Source organism: Rhineura floridana, chromosome 9, assembly GCF_030035675.1.
Source record: "Rhineura floridana isolate rRhiFlo1 chromosome 9, rRhiFlo1.hap2, whole genome shotgun sequence".
In the NCBI taxonomy this organism is placed as follows: Eukaryota; Metazoa; Chordata; class Lepidosauria; order Squamata; family Rhineuridae; genus Rhineura; species Rhineura floridana.
The window spans coordinates 1,588,127-1,610,635 of record NC_084488.1 but is presented as its reverse complement, the minus strand read 5'-3'; the positions used below and the strand labels follow the sequence as shown (position 1 = coordinate 1,610,635).

At 42.2% G+C, this 22,509-nt stretch overlaps 1 protein-coding gene across 8 annotated transcripts in view; it reads left to right on the top strand.

Annotated features, from left to right (window-relative positions):
- RGS12 (regulator of G protein signaling 12) overlaps window positions 1-22,509 on the top strand; it is a 193,962-nt gene that overhangs the window by 76,035 nt on the left and 95,418 nt on the right. For all 8 annotated transcript variants that reach the window (XM_061583866.1, XM_061583865.1, XM_061583860.1 and 5 more), the window contains one exon: window positions 17,140-17,161. Coding sequence is in view for 7 of the 8 variants with exons in the window: in XM_061583865.1 (XP_061439849.1) it covers window positions 17,140-17,161 (22 nt within the window). In the remaining variant the exon portion in view is untranslated. The remainder of the gene's footprint in view (window positions 1-17,139; window positions 17,162-22,509) is intronic.

Sequence of the window (22,509 nt, the reverse complement as noted above, 5' to 3'; positions counted from 1 at the left end):
AGGGCTTTTTGTGAAGCAAAAAGGAGCAAGGCTGCAAGGAAAGGCTGTTTTCCCCCTTCCTTCCTGACAGCCAGCCTGCCTTTCTTGACTCCTGCTTTGCTGCCACCTCCTTTTAAAAATTATTCTTATTTCTGAGGCCACCCAGATCTCACCTGCAGCCCAGATGGAGTCAAGGAGCAGTGAGGAAGCTCAAGATTTGCTCGCCTCCCATCTCTGAGGCTAAGTATGTGTCCAGTGCCTTTCTTCCACCTACATTCCACCCCCCAACCTCACTCTTCAAGATGCTGCAGCAGTTGAGGGTTCCCCCCCGCCCACATGCCCAAATGCATGCATGGCAGCAGATGCTTGCAGGAGGGTCAGGTGTGTTTGGGTGCGTTTGTGCACTGATCTGTCTTATGCTCCACTCTCATTCCTCAAGTGCCTGCTAACCAAGTTATCAGTTCTGATGATCATCCCAAGGCCCAAAAGCGCTAACTCCCCTCCTCAACCTATCCACCTTTTTGTCTTCACAATCGAGCATCTCCACCACTACCACACTGCTGCTTCTTGATGATGATGATTTTTAAAAAGCTCAGCAGGTTGGCTGAGGCTGGGGTCCACATACAGTAGCTGAAATATATTTATTTATTTATTAAATTATTCTTGTGTTTATATCCCACCTTTCCTCCAAGTTGCTCAAGGTGGTGCACATGGTCGTCGTCCCCGTCTTTCCATTTTATCCTTACACCAACCCTGTGAGATAGGTCAGGCTGAGAGACTGTGTCTGGTTCAAGATCACTCAGTGGGCTTCACAGCTGTGTGGGGATTTGAACTTGGATCTTAGTGTTGGGAGACAGGACTGTACATTTTCAGACTATGTGTGTGGAGGGGAGGGGGATACCAATTTGATGAACATTTGCATTAAGAAAAGAAAGCAACACCCCCTGACTGCAGGGAGCTTTTCATGGAAAGGGATATTTGGAGATGTGATTCTGCCACTCACCATTTTTTCAGTTAACAGAGACTAAAATTACAATTAGTGTGTGGGGGGGTCACGAAATTTTTTGAGCTTACAAAAGGGGTCCCGATCTCATAAAGATTGGGAACCACTGATTATATGTAACGTTAAAGCACACTGTTTCTAATGGACACTTAATATTACTTTTTTTAAAAAATGAACTGTAATTTTTGACGATCCTGATTTATTCTGGTTTTTCCCACATTCATGGAGGGGACAGAAACATTAAAGCTGCTCCCCAAACCACTTATCCAGCAAGTCAACCAGTGTCTGAGATTCAGCAGACATTGCTATCTTTGCAGCTATGAGAACTAGAAACTCCAGGCGCTCTTGGATGAAACCGATTATCTAGATCCGTTTCAATCCGGTTTCAGGCCCGGTTTTGGCACCGAAACAGCCTTGGTCGCCCTGTATGATGACCTTTGTCGGGAGAGGGACAGGGGGAGTGTGACTCTGTTGATTCTCCTTGATCTCTCAGCGGCGTTTGATACCATCGACCATGGTATCCTTCTGGGGAGACTCGCGGAGTTGGGTGTCGGGGGCACTGCTTGGCAGTGGTTCCGCTCCTACTTCGCGGATCGTCACCAGAAGGTAGTGCTTGGGGAACATCACTCAACACCATGGACTCTCCATTGTGGAGTCCCTCAGGGATCGGTCTTGTCCCCCATGCTTTTCAACATCTACATGCAGCTGCTGGGTGCGGTCATCAGGAGTTTTGGAGTGCGTTGCCATCAGTACGCTGATGACACGCAGCTCTATTTCTCCTTTTCATCTTCCTCAGGTGAGACTGTTGATGTGCTGAACCGTTGCCTGACCGCGATAATGGACTGGATGAGAGCTAATAAACTGAGACTCAATCCAGACAAGACCGAGACATTGTTGGTGAACGCCTTCCCTGCTCAGATGGTGGATGCTTACCCTGTTCTGGATGGGGTTACACTCCCCCTGAAAGAACAGGTCCGTAGTTTGGGGGTTCTTCTCAACTCTTCCTTGTCTCTCGAGGCCCAAGTGGCCTCGGTGGCACAGAATGCGTTTTACCATCTTCGTCTGGTAGCCCAACTACGCCCCTATCTGGACAGGGACGACCTCGCCTCCGTTGTCCACGCTCTGGTAACTTCAAGATTGGATTACTGTAATGCGCTCTACGTAGGGCTGCCCTTGAAGACAGTTCGGAAGCTTCAGCTGGTGCAGAACGCAGCTGCCAGATTATTGACGAGGACCAGTCGGTCTTCGCATATAACACCTGTCCTGGTGCGTCTGCAGTGGCTTCCTATTTGCTTCCGGGCGAGATGCAAGGTGCTGGTTTTGACCTATAAAGCCTTACACGACGTGGGACCTCAATACCTTGTGGAACGCCTCTCTCGCTATGAACCTACCCGTTCACTTAGTTCAGAATCTAAGGTCCTCCTCCGGGTACAAACCCATTGGGAAGCCCGGAGGGTGGTTACGAGATCTAGGGCCTTTTCTGTGGTGGCCCCTGAGTTGTGGAACAGCCTCCCCGAAGAGGTACGCCTGGCGCCTACACTTCCATCTTTTCGGCACCTTTTTATGCTCCCAGGCATTTTAATCTTCTTAACTTTTTAAATCTTTTAATCTGTATTTTAATTTTTGTAGTATTTATTTTGTTTTTGCTGTGCTTTTTGTTGTTTGTTTGTATATGTTTTTGTATTTTTATTATGATATATTGTATTTTATTTTGTTTGTTCACCGCCCTGAGAGCTATTCTGCTAAGGGCGGTATATAAATTGAAATAATAAAATAATAATAAATAAATAAACCTCCCTTTTAAAAATAAAGTCTGGGATGCTCAAAAAGCTGAACTCTATGCCTACTACTACATCTTGCACATTTTTGTGCTCCAGCAGAGTCATGGCAGACACACAGACCTAACTACAGTGTGTTTCTGCAACATACCATTCTGAATTGAATAAAGTATATTATGCTGTTTGCTACAGGGTGGATTTGCTAAATGCCACAGCCCTATTTCTCTAAACTAGCCTTTTTATGTGAGATAGCTGAGATACAATCTGATCCATGATGAACTAGAGTTTTCTGCCGTGGATGGTTGCTATTGGTAACATAAAGGGAATAAAATAGAATATGTGAAATGCCTTTAAACTTTATAGGCATTTTTCACAGGAACTGCATAGTAGTGGATGGTGCACTTTAGCTCTTGAGAAGCTACTGTAAGAAATGCTTCACCATCTAAAGTAAAGATGAATTTAGGAAAAGTACTTCTGGCAAAAATAACTGCTTTTTCTTGTGATGAACAGGTAAGCAACATGATTGCTTGTCACAAGGACATTCTTGCATTTGAGATTAGAAATCAGAATTATAGATTTATTTTTCCATATTCAGAGTTCCAAAACTTTTAGTTGAAATTGTATATATATATATATATTAAAAAATTAAAAATAAATGTAGATTCTGGGGGTTATGTCATGGTTAAGTGAAAAAACCTATATAGCAACAGTCTTTACAAGTTTTTAGTTTTACTCTTCAAATTTTAGTGTGTAAATATAAACTTTAACAGAGATTTTTCAAGATGAAAAGTGAGCTTAACAGTCAACAGTACAGATTGCTTATGTATTGTTGGCTGTTTGCAATAAAACGTGCATGCACATTTGTATTTTGGTGGTCAAAACTTTTAATAATTTTCATTTATTTGAGTTGCATTTCTTAGCAGTGTCCTGTAGCAATGTCTTCAATGTGGCAAAAAAAACAAAAAGCCTTTCTCCTTTGCCATCTTCTTGCTTTGTTGTTTTTATGCGAGTAGATAAGGTGGCAAGGGAAAGAAAATAATTTAAAACGTCATTCTGAAGTAAAGGAATGTTATTGAATCATGATGAATCAGCTTACTGCATACCAGAGATTATTATTTCTTATAGTTTCTTTGCTGATTTTTGGTTATTTAAAAAAGAACCTGTTTCAATCTCCTTGGTAAGAAATTTCTGATAAATATATGTCCTTTTTTCAAAACTTCAAAGTAAAATAACTTGGTAATAACTGGAGCAGGAATTGGGAATGCAAATATTATGCAGAAAAATTAAGACATCTTGTTTAGAGGCATTCATTTCACAATAGTGATATTTATATTTGACATTTTTGTTTAGGTAACATTTTAAAAATAACATTTTCCTGTTATACTTACTTCCAGAGAGGTTGTTTGAATTTTTAAATGTAAATAATGGATATCCATCATAATCTCTGCTTTTGCAAAAATGTAATTTGCCAAATGGAAACATTAGCCAGAATCTAGACAGACACATGAGAGGGCACCTCATGTCATGAACAAGAGGATTCCTGACCTGTTAGGGGGCTTTCCAGTGCGTGTGGGTCTATTACCAGAAGATAGGACCTGAAAAGTGCCTGTGCAGAATGCTGCACACATTGGATCCCAGCAACAGAATAGGTTTAATCTGCTGTGTAATGATAGTAATAATTCATATAGCATTCAAGATGTTGCACTTATTATTAATCATCTTTCCATCATATGTGTACATGGTGCTTTACAGAAAAAAAAAGTTTGACAGGTCTGTTCCCCAAGCAGCTTACAATCTAAAAAACAGAAACAAAGGAAACAACAGAGACTGAAATCAGGGCAAACAGGAGAAGAATATGTGATTACTTCAGTTATACCTAATAAGTTTTAATTACATTAGGGTTAGGGTCTCGGGGTCCAAAGGCTTAATGGAACAGGTGGGTTTTGAGGAGGGATTTGAAGTAAGGAATGAAGCTATCGTAGAAACTTTCTCGGAAGCAATTCCAGGTGTAAGAAGCAGCAATGGAGGAAGGGTGGAGTTGTTTCAGGGAGTAGGAGACCTTCACGTGGTTGGCGATGGTGGTGATGCTGCTTGACGAGTGAAAGGCACAGGTAGGTATGTAACAGGATATGCGTAGGGAAATAGGGGATTTTAGCTTGTGCAGAGGCCTGGACTGGATGGAAGTCAGTGTAAGGATTATAGAGAAAGTATCACATGAACTGAGCAGTGAGAGAAATAAATGATATGGATGAATGTGAGCAGACCAAGGTGATAGAAGGCCAGAGTAGTCAAGAGAAATATTTCATTGGTAGTCAAGGTGAAAAATTTACAGGGCATGGACTAGACATTTTGCTGAGGGAACAGAAAAAGGGCCTTATTTTTGCAGTGATGTAAAAGAAAGCTACTTGATTTGGTGAAGGACTGAAGGGGAGGGCTGGAGAGAGAATTTGTGCCTGATCTCACAGGGGTAGATGGTGAGTTTGTCAACAGATAAAAAGAATAAACATGGGAAGGAGGACACTGGGGGAAGTTTCAGTTATTGTAGCCTGATGACATTCAGAAGGTGCTTGTGAGTATTCACTCCACAACGTGCTGTCTTGACCCTCACCCTTCATGGCTGATTAAAGCTAGCTGGGGTGGGGTGAGGCATGTCTGTGTTGGTTCAGAGTATGGTGAATGCATATTTACACGAGGGGATGGTGGCTGCCGCCTTGAAGGAGGCAGGAACTCCTGAAAACCCCCATCCTGGATCACAAGTACCCCCTTTTTTGGATAAGGCACCTGAGAGGGTTATGGTGGCACAGTTGCAGGCATTCTTGGAGGAAAGTAATTATCTAGAACCATTCCAATCTGGGTTCAGACTTTGGTTCAGGCCTGAATCAGCCTTGGTTGCCTTGATGGATGAACTTTATTGGAGGCACAGAGGGAGTGCAACCCTTGTGCTCAATCTGTCACCAGCATTCCATAATATTGACCATCCTGACCATCTATGGGAGATGGGTATTAGGAGCACTGTTCTGCAGTAATTCCGGTCTTATCTTCAGGGACAGTTCCAGAAGGTAGCATTGGATGAGTGTTTCTTGGCCCCCTGTTTCTTGAACTATAGGGTGTTGCAGGGCACTATAGTTTTGAGAAGGGATTTTAAGTGCTATATAATGTCCGTGAGAGTCAGTGTGGTGTAGTGGTTAAGGTGTTGGACTAGGACCTGGGAGACCAGGGTTCAAATCCCCACACAGCCATGAAGCTCATTGGGTGACCTTGGGCCAGTGACTGCCTCTCAGCCTCAGAGGAAGGCAATGGTAAGCCACCTCTGAATACCACTTACCATGAAAACCCTATTCATAGGGTCACCATAAGTCGGAATTGACTTGAAGGCAGTCCATTTCATAACATCTGTATGAAGCAGTTGAAAGCAGTCATTAATAGATTTGGGCAAGGTAACGTCAGTATGCTGATGATACCGAACTGTATTTTTCTGTAATATCTGAATCAGGAATAAGTGAACACTCCCTGGGCTGGTGTCTGGATGCAGTGGTGGGCTGGATGAGGTCTAATAAACTGAGTCTGAATCCAGACAAGATGGAGGCTCTGTGGGTGAATGGCTCTCAGGTCCAGGAAGCCATTAAGTTGCCTGGAAGTGCTTGATCCAGCTCTGGAGGCGCAGCTGTACTCAGTGGCTAGGAGTTCCTTTTACCAGTTTTGGCTGGTAAGACGGCTATGGCCATTCCTTTAAGAAACAGTGAGAACCCTGTAGAAAGCAAAATAGCAACTACCTCAAGGGAATACAGAGACAAAATGCAAACTTATGTATGAGATTTACAGGATAATCCTCTGCATGTTGATTCAGAAATGTTTTACTGGGTTCAGTGAAACTTGCATTCAAGTAACACGATCAAGTTTCAGTAACATTGCTAATTACATAATATTTGCAGCTTTAAAAAAAATCGGTTTCAACAATTGCTGATATAATGATATTAGGAAAATTGGTTCCTAAGCAAGTTTCTCCTGCTTGATATTATTGTTGAAATTTTGCCTAAGACTATGCAGGAATATTTTGACAATACTGATTCAATTCCTATCATTGTAATAACTTGTGAGGTGCCTAAGACATTTATGAGGGGTACCCTTATGAATTGCTTATAATAAAAAAGAGCTAGACAATAGAAAATAGAACAGGTGTTAGGGTGGAATCTTATATTTTAAGGAGGCAAATAAACCTATACAATTCTGTATACTAAGGGTCCTTCCCCTGCTTGGAAATCACTATCATAATTGCTTTCCTTCAAGAGTCTGGGATTTGATTGAGAATCAAATTGGGGGTGAGAGAGGAATCAAGCACAATCCACTTTAGATATCAATTCTAAGGATCCAAGTATTTCTCTAAGCTGTTTAATGCATGTTTGATAATCAAATCCCAGATTCTTAAAGGGAAGCAACTATGATACTGATCCTCAAGCACTATTAGTATTCAGATAATAGCAAGAATATAAAGGGCTTATTTATATTAATGCACAGAGGACCTTCAGTAGGGTATAGTGATCATTTCTAATGAAATTTATACAAGATATAGATTTGGGCATATATATTTTTCAGTGGATAGTACTTATAATAATCTAGTTACAAGTTATAGTAGCGTGGGGGGAACCAAATTTTGGGATGTGTAATAATACTGCAGAGAGGAACTAGACTAAACTACCTTTCTCTCCTGCACACTTTATTTCGTGCATTGAAATTCTAACAATTGTGATCCAAGTTTTTGATCTGATAGAGAGAATGTTGATTGGAAAACTACATAATAAGTTAGCAATATATGCTGCTATTACTGCCTTCAGGCCAGCATCAGAAGTTGTCATGACTGGGCATCTGCCAATGGCCCTAGGGCTCAAGAGGCCCCACTGTTCATGTAACCTATGGCAACATGCCCACGCTCATTTTGGTGGGCTGACTCTGGCAGAGCAGAGCATCCTCCATACAGCCTACTTGGTTACACTGGCACATTTATTCTTTGCTTCACCAACAGCAACCACCATGGAAGAGAAAAGGGAAATTATTTCGGGAATAAGAAACAAAGTAAGAGTGAATTGTTTGAATAAGGAATTTCTGGGATTATATTAGAAGTTTTTAAAAATATCTCTGGAAGTGGAACTGTCCATTTTAGCATAGCTGTGATTAAGCACTACTACCTACTCTAAAACAAAAAGTAATAGCAAAGAGAGGCTATCCCTAACTTAGATCTTATTGTGTGTATGCATGCATGTTTAGTTTGTGAACATTTTAAAAATAGCCCTTCCAATGAAAATGCCATTTTCCAATACTGAAGGAGGGGAGACCAAGGATTGAGGGGGGATTACCATAGTTCTGTAGTGTAGTCTATTATATTAATACTGTAGGTTAGTGTTGGGAATGAATGGAAGTGGTTTTCCATTCAAAAATCCACCCCCTACAAAACCCCTCAAATGATAGCAAAAGACACTTTTCTAAACGTTCTAAATTGCTCGTTCAGAATCTCTTCCAGTCCAAATCCAGTGCTTATTTGCATATAGAAGTCTTATACTCCATCGTCTTGCATTCAGACGCATTGCATTTTAAATGTAATAATCCCCACATACAATAAGATCACGACCTCCTGACTTTGTTGTTACTTTTTATCTTTTGATGAGGATATCTCCAGCTTTTGTAAAATCCTGGATTTCTTCATTGATTCCTATAGAAAGATCTCACTATGGGGACTGGAGAAGAGACCTATATGTTAGAGCAGCCTTTCCCAACCGGTGTGCCTCCAGATGTTGTTGGACCACAACTCCCATCAGCCTCAGCCATTGGCAATGCTGGCTGAGGCTGATGGGAGTTGTGGTCCAACAACATCTGGAGGCACACTGGTTGGGAAAGGCTGTGTTAGAGAAATGCCTCTAGCTGGCCACTGAAATACTCTGTTTGAGCTAACAGTTCTGTTACCTATGTGAGATTGCTGTAATGTCCTTTTATTACTGAATTATGATTGCCTAACTTTCTCCTGTAGAAATCAGTGGGATTTAAACGTGCTTAACATTCTCTGGATTGTGCCCCATTGCTCTGTTCATGTTCACAACTTCAATAAATAGGTGGGATATGTCATATATGTAAACTGGCCCAATTCCCATGTTTCCTTTGATGTGGCAAAGTCATTACAAGCTAATTTGATCTCACATAGTTCATGTGAGGAAATTTCTTAGGATGTGCACCCCTTCTTGGGGAAAGCTGGTACTCAGCACGTCAAGGTAGTAGCTTGAGAAGAACAGATTCTCTGACAGGTGTCACACCAAGGACTGCATTCATAAGTAGCATACCATGCAGCACTTGGAATGTAAAAACATCAACTTTGACTTAAAGTGAGTGTCATGTGGAAAACAGGTGCTTGGGGCTGTTCTCCAAATGTATGCCCATCATGTGTACCACATGATTTCTCTTTATTTGATTATTCTTGTTTATTAATGAACAATGATTAAGTGAAAAAGGATCATGTTTGAGGTGATATGAAAGCTCTACCTGAGGTGTCTGATTTGAAAAAGGGAGGGTAAGAGGAAAGGATGGGGCTGAAGAGGGTAGGGATGTGTTTAGAGGAGCAGGGGTAGTGCCCAAAATCTAGGATGGGCCTTGACTAGGGATGGAAAGATCTGTCTGTTTTATTTCTCTCAGTTTCTAATTTTTCAAATGTTGAATTCATTTTTTTACATTTCTACAGTGATCTGTGAATTTTTTAAAAAAAGAATCCTCATGAAAATTCTCCATTTTAGTGTGAATTTCTCCGAATAAACACATTTTGTAGGCAGTTTGTCCAATACTTTTGTCAATACACATTTTGCAAGCCATTTCTCATCATTTAATGCCTTTTGGCATGTTATTTTCACTCATGTATTCATTTTTATGCACACTTTCCCCTAATATATGCATTTTTGTAAATATTGTTTCGTTGGCGAACTGCATCCCAATATTCTAATAAATGCGAATTTTGAAGGATGGCTGTGTTTCGGTTCTCATATTGTTTTGGAAATTGCAAATTTGATAAATTCTGATTGAAATGCGATCTGAATCGAAATTCTCACCCATCCCTAGCCCTGACTTTCATAAACGTGGTTAATTCTTAATTCAGGCTGCAAATTAAATCAGAAGTATTGGATTTTAATATTCAGGAACAAGCATGAATGGCAATCACTACTTTTTCCATGATGTCTCAGAAGAAACAAGTTAAATAATTAGAATGAAAATCTCAGCCAATGCAAATGATTTATTGGACTACGTTTCTGTAATTATGCAAATAGATAGTGAGGTGGAAGAGGCTTTAAATTGGTGGCACACATCTCCCTAGAATTTTTAAAAAAGATTTCTGACTCTACCACTCAATATTTCTATGAAGTTACTGGAATTGAGAAAAGATGTTGAAAAGATAAATGGGTGGGGGTAGAGATCTAGGTTATCATAGTGTTCTACATTTAAATAAAAGAGTGTTGGGGGCATCAATATGCTCACAGGCACATGTTCCCAAATTCTTCCAAGCTACACAGGAAGTGGATTGGACTGTGCAAGACCAACCCAAATTGTGTTTGCATTTTGACAAATTTGTAGGGCAGTACAATATCTTAGAGAGGAGGTCGGGTCTCCTGCTCCCCTGGTGCATTCACTAGAGCTACCTAATTTCCCTGCTTTTAAAAGTTTGATAGAAATATCTGTGAGCTATAGGTATGTTCTCAAACTGCAAGGTTATTAGTGAATATAGCCTATCAATCCATTACTTTAAGGAGCTTACTTAGTTCTGCAGCTTTTTCTTCCACTTGTTGAATGTTCCAGTGCCATTGTCTTTTGTTAGACTGAAATTTGTTCACTTGACAGTGCAAACATTTTAGTATAGCGTCATATCATTTATTCTGCACCTCAAATTCTTTTTGAAGCCTAGCATGCAATTTTTTTCATCTCTAAGTGCATTTTCCTTTCCACTGATAGCTTCTTTCAACACACTAATTTCAGCTTCCAAATATACAACTTAAGGTTTTAATGTTACCTGTGTTTCTGAAGGTAATAAAATAACTGTTTACTGATGAACTGCTCTTTGCGGTATACACATCCCAAAGCATACGCATAAATGGATTTCATGACTGTGCATATGTGTGGGTGCATATTATGTTGGTACTTATTGCTCATATAATATTTCTGAAACATCCAATTATCTCACAACCTAAATACACAATTATTATTGTATTTTAGCTTTTCCAAAGCCAAGCATTACATATTGTGAGAGTGAGGTGTCATAAATATAAGTCTCACAATAGAATTACACAGGAAAGAAAAATATATAGAGACTGAATGTTGATGAACTAAAATCTAAGCTGTCTTATTAGCCATGGTTGTTGGAGATATGTTGGTACTGCTCAGGTGGTAGTGCTGCTCTCAGAGAGTATTCTTTAAGATAAATTATTTTTATTTTTGCATTTAGAGTCAGAGGTTGCTAGCACATGACTCTGCTGAAAGTTAGTCATCAGTACTGCCTCATCAAAGTCGGTGTGATCAGCATCTCTAGATTCTTCGATAATGGAATGGAGTATCTCTATTGCTGACACATGCAACTGTTACCTGCCCCGCATATTGATTCATCACTGGTCATGGGTGATGACCATTTATCCCACCATTGGAGATACATTTCTTCTACCTTCCATTCCATTGTATGTATGAATCCTTATCACCCACTGGAAAGGAACTGAAGAAAGAGGTTCAAAGTCCATCTGTGGCTAGTTCAGTGTGGTTGGACATACATGTTTGGTTATTAATGTCTCTTGTCTGGAATCAGCTACATAATAATGATAACATGAGGTCAAAGTCTACTCACGGAAAATAAAAATTAGAAGCATGGCCAATGGCAGTAGTACATAGAATCAAAAATAAGAAGACTGTGATTGCTAGCAATTTTCTTAAGAATCCTTTCAAAATCAATACCCAGAAGGAGTCTCAATGGATTCCTCAAGGTAAACAATTTCTCTTCGAATTAATATTTAGAATTTGAAATTTAATCATTGTCAATTCAAAACCAAATCAAAATACATGAGCTCAGATGGTAATATAGTGGCCACAAGACAATTAAGACACAACACAGAACATAAAACATACTTTCCTTTGTTGATCTGCATGGTCTTTTGCTGCAGCTGATCTTAAAATCTGTGAAAGAAAAATAAAACTTTTTCCTCCAACCAGAAGGCGTGGAACTAAAACAAAACAAAATTACCACAGAGATAATCATACACCCTGAATAAGTAGACTCGATTGTGTATCCCTAGTCTAAAGGAAGTCAGGCAGAATGTGTGAGTCTATAAATTAAGTATATGACTGAGCAAAGTTGAGCCATTAAAATGTGAAGATGTCAGCTTGGGGGAGAGGAAATGGAGGGAAAGAGAATGGGAATTGAATTTTCTTGAATCCTTAGCATATTATAGTATTTTTCAGAAAAGCTTTAAATTGCATGCCATGAAATCAAACATCTTTCTTCCTCGCACAATATTCCCTCTCTTCTGCTAGCTAGCAACAAAACACTCAGATTCAGGGCTGGCAATGAGGCCTGATCCTGAGCCCTTTAGCACAATATTTATTACCACAGAAAAAGGTTTTAGGGAGACAATAAAGAAAAATGTAGGCTGGTTGGATCCCTGAACAGGAGTACACTTGTTAGGGACTGGGATATACTAACAGCATATTCCCACTTGTAATTTCATCTAATACTAGACTTGAGTGATCCTATTCCGATCAATTTGGAAGACAAATGGGGTCACCACAAAATAAGGTACTGTTTTTTCCATTTCTCTACATATGCAGAAGCATATTAGTTTGTAGATTAAAAGGGGGGGATCCAGACATGGACCTGTGAGCTTCTGGGAACTACAAAATATTGAAGGTGTTGGTTAAAAAAACAAGCAAAAAGGTTTGGGGTGGAGGAAGGAATTGAATTTACCTGTTCAAGCCGCTGACAGCTTACAGTAAGTGTCCTAGAGGTGAGGGTTAGGTTGGAGTAAAGCCACATTATAAGGTTAAAAACATCCCTTCACAACATGAGGAGATTTCAGAATGGACAAAAGAACAAGGTCACTGAGAAGAATTCTCATTAGGTGACAGTCCATTTTGGAATTCTTTCCTAGATTTGCCAAAGCCACAGTCTGCACAGCTTTTTAAAGTAATGTAAGCTGTTTAGAGGTTTAGTTCCCCAAACTGGCTTTTGGTAATAAGGAGAGGGAAGAACAAGGTAGGATTATTTACTTGAGTTCCCTGTCACAACCTCTTGGGATGGGAAAGGCTTGAAGTCTAATCCTGCTCAGCGGCAATATTTCTCTCTGAGTTACAGAGCAAAGACATTGTAAGAAGCTGTGAATAGGCTTGGAAAGCAAAATTATTTGATTTTGAATCTTTGTGTGAAAAAGATTCAGTGATATAATCATGTAAGACTCTTGGTGCCAGTTATTTATTTGGCAAAATAAAAGTAAAACATTTATTGTGCTGTCTTCCATGCAGCCCATACAGAAACTAGAAAGAAATGAGTTTATATTTTGAACTTAAATTGTATATGGACAAAATCTCTTTGGTTTCTAAACATTCTGAACCTTGTAAGATTTTATAAATCTTGGAAATGACCAGCGGCATCACTAGCGGGAGTGCGGGGGGGTGCGGACCTCCGGTGTGCGCCCTCCCAGGGGCATGGACGAGGTGGCTGGGCTTGCGCGCGTGCACTCAAGGCCAGCCACCCCGTCCATGCCCCTGGGAGGGCGCGCAGCAGAAGGGCACCCAGCCGAAGAAGGCCTGGGAACACCAGCGCGCCTCCCTCACCCCGCGGACGCTGCTCCCGGTCTCGCCCGCCTGCCCACCTCCGAGGAGGAGTTGGAGCAGCCTTGCCAGGCAACGGCGTGGGGTGGGGCGGCTCTGATTGTCACTCCCCTCATGGTGACACCCGGGTGCGGGCCGCACCCTCCGCACGGTAGTGACGCTCCTGTAAATGCCGATCTGGCATGTATAACCGAGACCTGGGTGGGTGAGCAGGGAGGAGTTGGTCTCTCTCAGCTCTGCCCACCGGGGTACTTGGTTCAGCATCATGGTAGATCTGAGGGTCGGGGAGGTGGGGTTGCTGTCGTCTATAAGAGTTCCATCTCACTCACCAAGCACCATGTTCATTCAGTTACTGGCCTGGAGTGTTTGCACCTTGTGTTGGGCCAGAGGGACAGGCTGGGAATCCTTTTGGTGTACCGCCCACCTTGCTGCCCAATGGCTTCCCTAACTGAGCTGGCGGAAGTGGTCTCGGATATATTGTTGAGGTCCCCCAGACTAATAGTACTGGGGGATTTCAACATTCATGCCGAGACCACTTTGTCTGGCGCGGCTCAGGACTTCATGGCTTCCATGACAGCCATGGGGCTGTCTCAATATGTTAGTGGTCCAACACATGTATCGGGGCACACTCTAGACCTTGTTTTTGCTACTGAGCATGGGGAAAGTGATCTGGATGTGGGGAGTTTTACAACACTCCCTTTGTCATGGACAGACCACTGCTTGCTGAAGTTTAGACTTTCAGTAACCTCTTCCCTCTGCAAGGGTGGGGGACTTATTAAAATGGTCCGCCCCCAGAGACTAATGGATCCTGAAGGTTTTCAAAGGGCTCTGGGGGATTTTCCGGCTGATAGGACTGGCGCTCCTGCTGAAGCCCTGGTCGCTCTGTGGAATACGGAGATGACCCGGGCTGTAAACACGATCGCTCCTGCACGCCCTCTCCTGTGTAGAGCTCATACAGCTCCATGGTATACTCCGGAGCTGAGAGCGATGAAGCAAGATAGGAGGAGGCTTGAGCGGAAATGGAGACGAACTCCCGACGGATACAATTATGCGCTGGTTAGTGCTTCGACTAAGCTCTATGTAGGAGCAGTGAAGGCAGCTAAAAAACATCATTTTGCTGCCACTATTAAATCATCTCTTTGCCGCCCAGCGGAGCTCTTTCGAGTTGTCCAGGGGCTTCTCCATTCAAACCCTCCGGACACGGTGGAATCATCGGAGGCCCGCTGTAATCAATTTGCCGATCACTTCCAGAATAAGATCTCATGTATCCGCCAGGACCTAGATTCTCAAGTTATAGCAGTAGATCCTAGTGAGATGTCCGGAGCACAGTCTTGTCCTGTTTTGTTGGATGAGCTTCAGTTGGTTCAACTCGAGGACGTGGACAAGGTGCTTGGACAGGTACGTGCAACCACTTCGGTACTGGATCCTTGCCCCTCCTGGCTGATAAAAACTAGTAGGAATGGAACAGGTAGCTGGGCCAAGGAAGTGATAAATGCCTCTTTACGAGAGGGAGTGGTCCCGGGCTGTCTGAAAGAGGCAGTGGTGAGACCACTCCTGAAAAAGCCTTCCTTGGACCCAGACAATTTTAACAGCTACAGGCCAGTGGCGACTGTTCCATTCCTGGGCAAGGTCTTGGAACGGGTGGTTGCTGGCCAGCTCCAGGCGCTATTGGATGAAACCGATTATCTAGATCCATTTCAATCGGGTTTTAGGCCCGGTTTTGGCACTGAGACAGCCTTGGTCGCCCTGTACGATGACCTATGTCGGGAAAGAGACAGAGGGAGTGTAACTCTGTTGATTCTCCTTGATCTCTCAGCGGCTTTTGATACCATCGACCATGGTATCCTTCTGGAGAGGCTCGCGGAGTTGGGAGTTGGAGGTACTGCTTGGCAGTGGTTCCGCTCCTACTTGGCGGGTCGTCTCCAGAAGGTAGTGCTTGGGAAACATTGCTCGACACCGCGGGCTCTCCAATATGGGGTCCCGCAGGGGTCAGTTTTGTCCCCCCTGCTTTTTAATATCTACATGAAGCCGTTGGGAGAGGTCATCAGGAGTTTTGGAGTGCGTTGTCATCAGTATGCTGATGACACGCAGCTCTACTTCTCCTTTTCATCTTCTTCAGATGAGGCTGTCGATTTGCTGAACCGTTGCCTGGCCTCGACAATGGACTGGATGAGAGTTAACAAACTGAAGCTCAATCCAGACAAGACTGAGATGCTCTTGGTGGACGGGTTCTCTGATCAGATGGTGGATATATACCCTGTCCTGGATGGGGTTACACTCCCCCTAAAGGACCGGGTTCGTAGTCTGGGAGTCTTTTTAGACTCTTCCCTCTCACTTGAGGCTCAAGTAGCCTCGGTGGTTAGGAATGCGTTTTACCAACTTCGGTTGGTAGCCCAGCTACGTCCCTATTTGAGTAAAGAGGACCTTACATCAGTGGTACATGCTCTGGTAACCTCACGTTTGGATTACTGTAATGCGCTTTACGTAGGGCTACCTTTGAAGACAGTTCGGAAGCTACAACTAGTGCAAAATGCGGCGGCCAGATTGCTGACAAGGACCAAGCGGTCCGAGCATATAACACGTGTTCTGGCCAGCTTGCACTGGTTGCCAATATGTTTCCGGGCTAGATTCAAAGTGTTGGTATTAACCTATAAAGCCTTATACGGTGCGGGACCACGATACCTTGCGGAACGCCTCTTCCGATATGAACCGGCCCGTGCACTACGTTCTGCTACGAAGGCCCTCCTCCGGGTTCCAACTCACAGGGAGGCCCGGAGGGTGATGACAAGATCTAGGGCCTTCTCAGTGGTGGCCCCCGAACTATGGAACAGTCTCCCCGAGGAAGTACGCCTGGCGCCAACTCTGCTCTCCTTCCGGCGCCAGGTCAAAACCTTCCTATTCTCTGAAGCATTTTAAATTACACTGATTTAATTTTAAAAATGCTTACTGTGTTGGATTGTTGCTTGTATTTTAGTATTGTTTTGTTATTTATTGTATTTTTATGTTGTTTTATGTTCACCGCCCAGAGAGCTGTTGCTAGTCGGGCGGTATATAAATTTAATAAATAAATAAATAAATAAATAAATAATAAATGACATTGAGCCTAGGAGAAGCACTGTAGAAAAATATCTTAAGTTGTTAAAAACGCAAATTCTTCAGCTTGGACAATGACTGAATGTCTGTAGTAAAGCGAAAACAGCCACAAAAGAAATCTTTGGGTTTTGTTATTGTGCAGTATAGATTAATCAAAGACTATTGAGCACCTTTAGGGATTGATTATAGACTCCATCATTTAAACACTGTGTTTGATCTTACATGCAGAAGGTGATCTTATTTTCCTTTTAGTCAGTGAGAATAGTTTTGTAGGCATTGATGTTTAGAATCAAACTGCGGTAAAGTGGTTGCATTGAATGGCTCAGTTGTAACAGTAGGTTTGGCAGAAGAGTCTGGCTCATATATTTTTGAATTTTTCCATTTGTATTGATGACTGAGCAATTCGCATTATACCAGCTTATGTATAACTGATGTTTCTCTCTTTCTTTGCAGTGTGCAGCTGTGTCTGATGGAGGTAAGCTAAAGATTTTTTGAGAGAGGGCATTACTGTGTGAAAAGATTTGATGTTTCTTAATTTGGAAGTGTGGCATTGGATGATACATTTAGCAATGTAATGGCAATCTATGTTTGTTTGGTAAACAAACCTAAAATTGCAGGCTAAAATGTATTGAACTGTTTTAAATTCATACAACTAGTGTTCTTAATTTGATGTTTCAGGTTAAAAAAACTGATAATCTAGAGATGTTGACCAGCTCATAGTTGAACCATTATCTTCTGAAGACAGATAATATCCATTAAGACTGCCATGAAAGTAGGATGGGCCCTTTCAAGACACACACTGGCTGACATCTGCTGTATTGGTTGCCTGGGTCAGCTATCCATTGATATAACTGGTCTCTCTAAGTCATGACTCACCTTAGTTCATCAGATGGGACAATCTGGAGAAAGAGTTCCATAAATAACTTCAAGTGTACAAGTAATTTGGCATACCTTCAGTTACCAAGATTGCAAGCCATATATAATTTTAACGGTGAGCACTAACACTCTTAATTATGCTCAGAAACTGACTGGGAGCCAACTGAACTTTTTAAGCACTGGTGACTTGTATTCTCTATGCCAGATCCCAGTTGTTGTTATTTATATCTTTAGACGCCCTTCAGCCAAAGTTCTCAATTAGTGCAAAATACAGCAGTTATACTCTATCCCCAGCAATCTTCAAGGCAGCTCCATGTTCAACATATCACAATAATCTATTCTCGGTTTTACCAGAGCATGAATAGCTATGGCCGGGCTACCTCTGTCTCGGAAGATAGCCTTATTGGGTAGGCAACTAGCTCAGATATTGTGTTCAGTTGTCTTAGTCAACTGATTATGGATGATACCTTGTTTAAAAGTTCAAAAAGCTGCTGGTAGCTGTGAATATGTTTTTGCTGCTGACATAGGATTTACAAAATGTCATCTGGTAGAATTAAAAATCCAGCTGCTGTATATTAAAGTCTGTGGCACTGCAACAGCAGCTAAGTAATATTGTTCCAAACAGTCATCTTGTGGCAAATGCAAGGAAGTTAGTTTGGAATGTGCATACTTCAACTGCATTTTGTACATTTCCTGGCCAATATGCACAGTCTCTAGTCAGTATGCATAGTCTCCAAGAAACATGCCTTGGAAACACCCAAGAAACATAGAGCAGCAGGAAGTGGGGGGCTCCAGGTAGATTAACATTTTTCTGCAGTTCAGCCCTCTTTTCACCATTCTCACCTGTTCCTCAGTCAGCTGAGCAGCACAAGGCGGGCTTCCCCCTTCCATGATTCTGATAGACATTCCTGCACCACCCCAACCCCTGCTGCTATTAAGCGAAGGAAAATGCTTACTAGCAGCATGGGGTCAATCATCATAGGAATCACAAGGGAGGGAAGATTTAACCAGCTAGAAGCAGCCTGGGGGATGCAGATTATACACTTCTGAAGAAGAGAGAGAAGAAGGCATGTTTCTTGGAGACTATCCATACTGATTGTTGAATGTGCATATTGTCCGAGATTATACAAAGTTCAGTTCGGATATGTACATTCCCCAAATCCTATTAGAGATAATGCATAATCACCAGAGGAGGCACAAAATTAAGTCAATATATGCACATTCCTCCAAGGCCTCTTGGGGGTTATGAGCTGGAGAATGTACAAAATTCAGGCAAGATAAGCACATTCCCCGAGGCCTGTTCAGTATTATGCATAATGGCTGGAAAATGAACAAATTTCAGGTGCTATATGCATATTTATTGAACTTTACTGTAGTAACCTTTACCTGTTGTTTTAGTTTTATTGCTGTTTTGATGTTGTGATACTTATATATTATGACTTTGTACATCGCTCAGAGTGGCTCAGTTTCCAGCCAGATGGGCGATAAATAAATCGCAGAAATAAATAAATAAATAAAATTTCCCAAGACCTGTTAGAGATTATGTATATTGACCAGGAAATGTGCGCAATTCCCTGTTCATGAAAGGTTAATGTGCACATTCTGTTTCCTGACTCCTAACTGAGCAGAACAGAGGGAGCTGTCTCAGCTGGTCCACAGGAGAGGAGATATAAGCAAGCCAGCTTTCAGAGAGCGAGCGAACAGAGCGAGCAAACAGGGAGAGCAAACAGGAGTTTGACAAAGGAGTTCAACAGCGGAGGTCAAGGTGGAGGTCCCTAAAAAAAAATAATTACTAATTCTTCTTGTACAATGTACCACATACTAGTGGGACTCTCAGGTTTACCCTGAAGTAGGACAGGACAAAACACAGGCCACTCCCAAACAAGTAGTTAGAAAGAAACAAAAGGTAGAAGAGAGTATGAACGGGAAGTATACTCCAGTGGTTGTGACCTGCAAGGTGTGTGCCATGTTTGTTTTCTTGCCTGAGACCAACATGGTGTACATGTGCAACAAATGCAAGCTTGTGGCACTGTTGGAAGAAAAAATGAGAGGCCTGGAACGGCGGGTGGCCACAGTGAGGACTATAAGAGAAGATTAGGAGTTCTTAGACAGAACGCTGGAACAACAGCAGCAAAGAGAAGTGGAGGTGGAAGAACAACAGCATGTGATAGCACAAGAGGAGACCGCTTTGGAGAGGAACAATGAAGTGGAGGAAACTCAGTGGGAAAGGGTGAGAGGAGCAGAAGAGCTAGAAGACACCCTTCCCCAGTGGAACTATGGAACCACTTTCAACCAATCGAGGATGAGACTTGAGAACAGCCTGTGGTGGAAGAATTACAGGTGTCCCTGTGTGACAACAAGCAAGAGGCTGAAGCTCAATCAAGGAGGGGCAATGAAACCACACCCCACAACAAGAAGAGAAGAATACTAACAGTGGGAAAATCCCTGCTGCATGGGATTGAAACCCAAGTATGCCAAGATGATCTGTGGACTTGCCAGGTATGCTGTCTACCAGGAGGACAGATTAGAGATGTGATGGAAGGTTTGCCATCACTCATCAAGCCCATCGACAGATATCCCTTTCTCCTCATCCATGTGGGAACAAATGATACTGCCAAACGGAGCTATGAAGAAATCACATTAGACTTTGAAGCTCTGGGAAGGAGACTCAAGGACTTTGGGGTCCAGATAGTTTTTTCATGCATCCTTCCAGTGCTTAGAAGAGGAGTAGAAAGGGAAAGAAAAATACTCCGTGTGAATGAATGGCTACGAAGGTGGTGCTGACGTGAGAGATTTGGATTCTGGGACCATACGCTATGCTTCCTGGAAGATGGACTGTTGGCAAATGATGGGTTGCATCTCACAAGGACTGGGAAGAATGTGTTTGGCCACAGCATGGAGAAGTTCATCAAGAGGGCTTTAAAGTGAATCCTAAAGGGGAGGGAGACGTAAACTTGGTGGTAACGACTGATGAAGGCTTGTGCACAGTAATGGGAACAGAGAGATCGGCTCTAATAGGGCCCAGTAACAGTCCTCAGAAAAATGTAGTAAGGAAGCCAAGCCACAAATCACATGGTCTTCAATGTGTGTATAATAATGTGCAGAGCATGGGAAACAAGCAGGACAAACTTGAACTCTTAATACAGGAGGATAATTACGACTTGATAGTGTTGTAAAAACTTAGGGGTTCTCTCGGGTAGAGAAAGAAGGCCACCAAGTAGCAACGAGTTCAAAGCATTTATTCCAAAACTACTGCAGTAGGGCTGACACACAAACATTACACTCAATGGGTGAAGCATGAGTCATGCGCCCCTTTTCCTGCTTTGCCCTTTTATCACCAAGGCTTACAGAGAGAGGCGCAGAAAAGCTTATCTAACCAGGGAAGAAGGAATGCATGTAATCAGCAGAACAAGACATACACAGTTGCATATGTGGTTGTAGCTTTCTAACTCAAGCGTTTGCAAGTCTCCTGTTGTCCTGGGATACAGCCTTGGTCTACATTTCTGTTTTTACTACATTCTGTTTTTACTACAATAGGTATACCTGAAACTTGGTGGGATGACTCCCATGACTGGAATACAGAAGGATATAACTTGTTCAAAAAGAACAGAAGGAATAAAAAGGGAGGTGGAGTCGCGCTGTATGTTAAAAATATATATCCCTGCACAGAAATACAGGAAAATGAGCTTGGTAGCTCCTCCAAAAGTATCTGGATTAAAATTAATGGGGCAAGTAATAAAACAAATGTGGTGCTTGGAGTCTACTACCAACCACCCAATCAAGGAGAAGACAAGAATGTAACTTATGAAAAGCAAATTGCAGATGTTTTGAGGAGGCATGATGTAGTAGTAATGAAGGACTTCAGTTAACCTGATATCTGTTGGGAGGCTAATTCTGCCAAACACGGCCCCTCCAAGAAATTTCTGACTTGTGTTGGAGATAACTTTCTCCTACAGAAAGTGGAGGAAGCAACCAAAGGATCAGACTTGATTCTAACCAACAGAGATGACTTGGTGGATGAAGTGGCAGTTATGGGAACTCTGGGGGAAAGTGACCACACCATACTTGAATTCTTGATTTTAACAGAAGCAAAAGCTGATAACTTTCTCGTACAGAAAGTAGAGGAAGCAACCAGAGGATCAGCTATCCTGGACTTGATTCTAACCAATAAAGATTATTTTGTGGATGAAGTGGCAGTTATGGGGACTCTGGGGGAAAGTGACCACACCATACTTGAATTCTTGATTTTAACAGAAGCAAAAGCACCCTGGACTTCAGAAAAGCTGATTTTAATAAACTCAGAACAATGGTAAGTACGGTTCCATGGCAAGCAACCCTAATGAGAAAAGGAGCCCAAGATGGGTGGGAGTTTCTAAAAAAGGAAATTCTAAAAGCGCAATGGCAAGAAATTCCAATAAGGAAAAAAGGGGGGAAACAGCAGAAGAAGCCAATGTGGCTTCATAAAAAGCTTAGAGATGACCTGAAAACAAACACATACAGGAAGTGGAAAGAAGGCCAGGCCACAAAGGAAGAGTACAGAATGAGCTGAGGTTAGCGAGAGATGCTAAAAGCAACAAAAAAGCTTTCTTCAGGTATGTCCATAGTAAAAGACAGAGAAAAAAATGGTGGCACAGCTACTCAATGTGGATGGCAAAATGATAACAGATGCCAAAGAAAAGGCAGAAGTGCTCAATTCTTACTTTGGCTCAGTCTTCTCCCAAAAAAGGATCTATGACCCTCCTGGGAAACATGAAGTAGAAGGGGCAGGATTGGAGCTTGAGATTGATAGACAAACGGTCAAGGAGTACCTAATCACTTTAAACGAGTTCAGGGCCCGATAAACTGCATCCTAGAGTATTGAAGGAACTGGCTGAAGAACTCTCTGAACCGCTGTCTATTATCTTTGCGAAATCATGGAGGCCTGGTGAAGTGCCGGATGACTGGAGA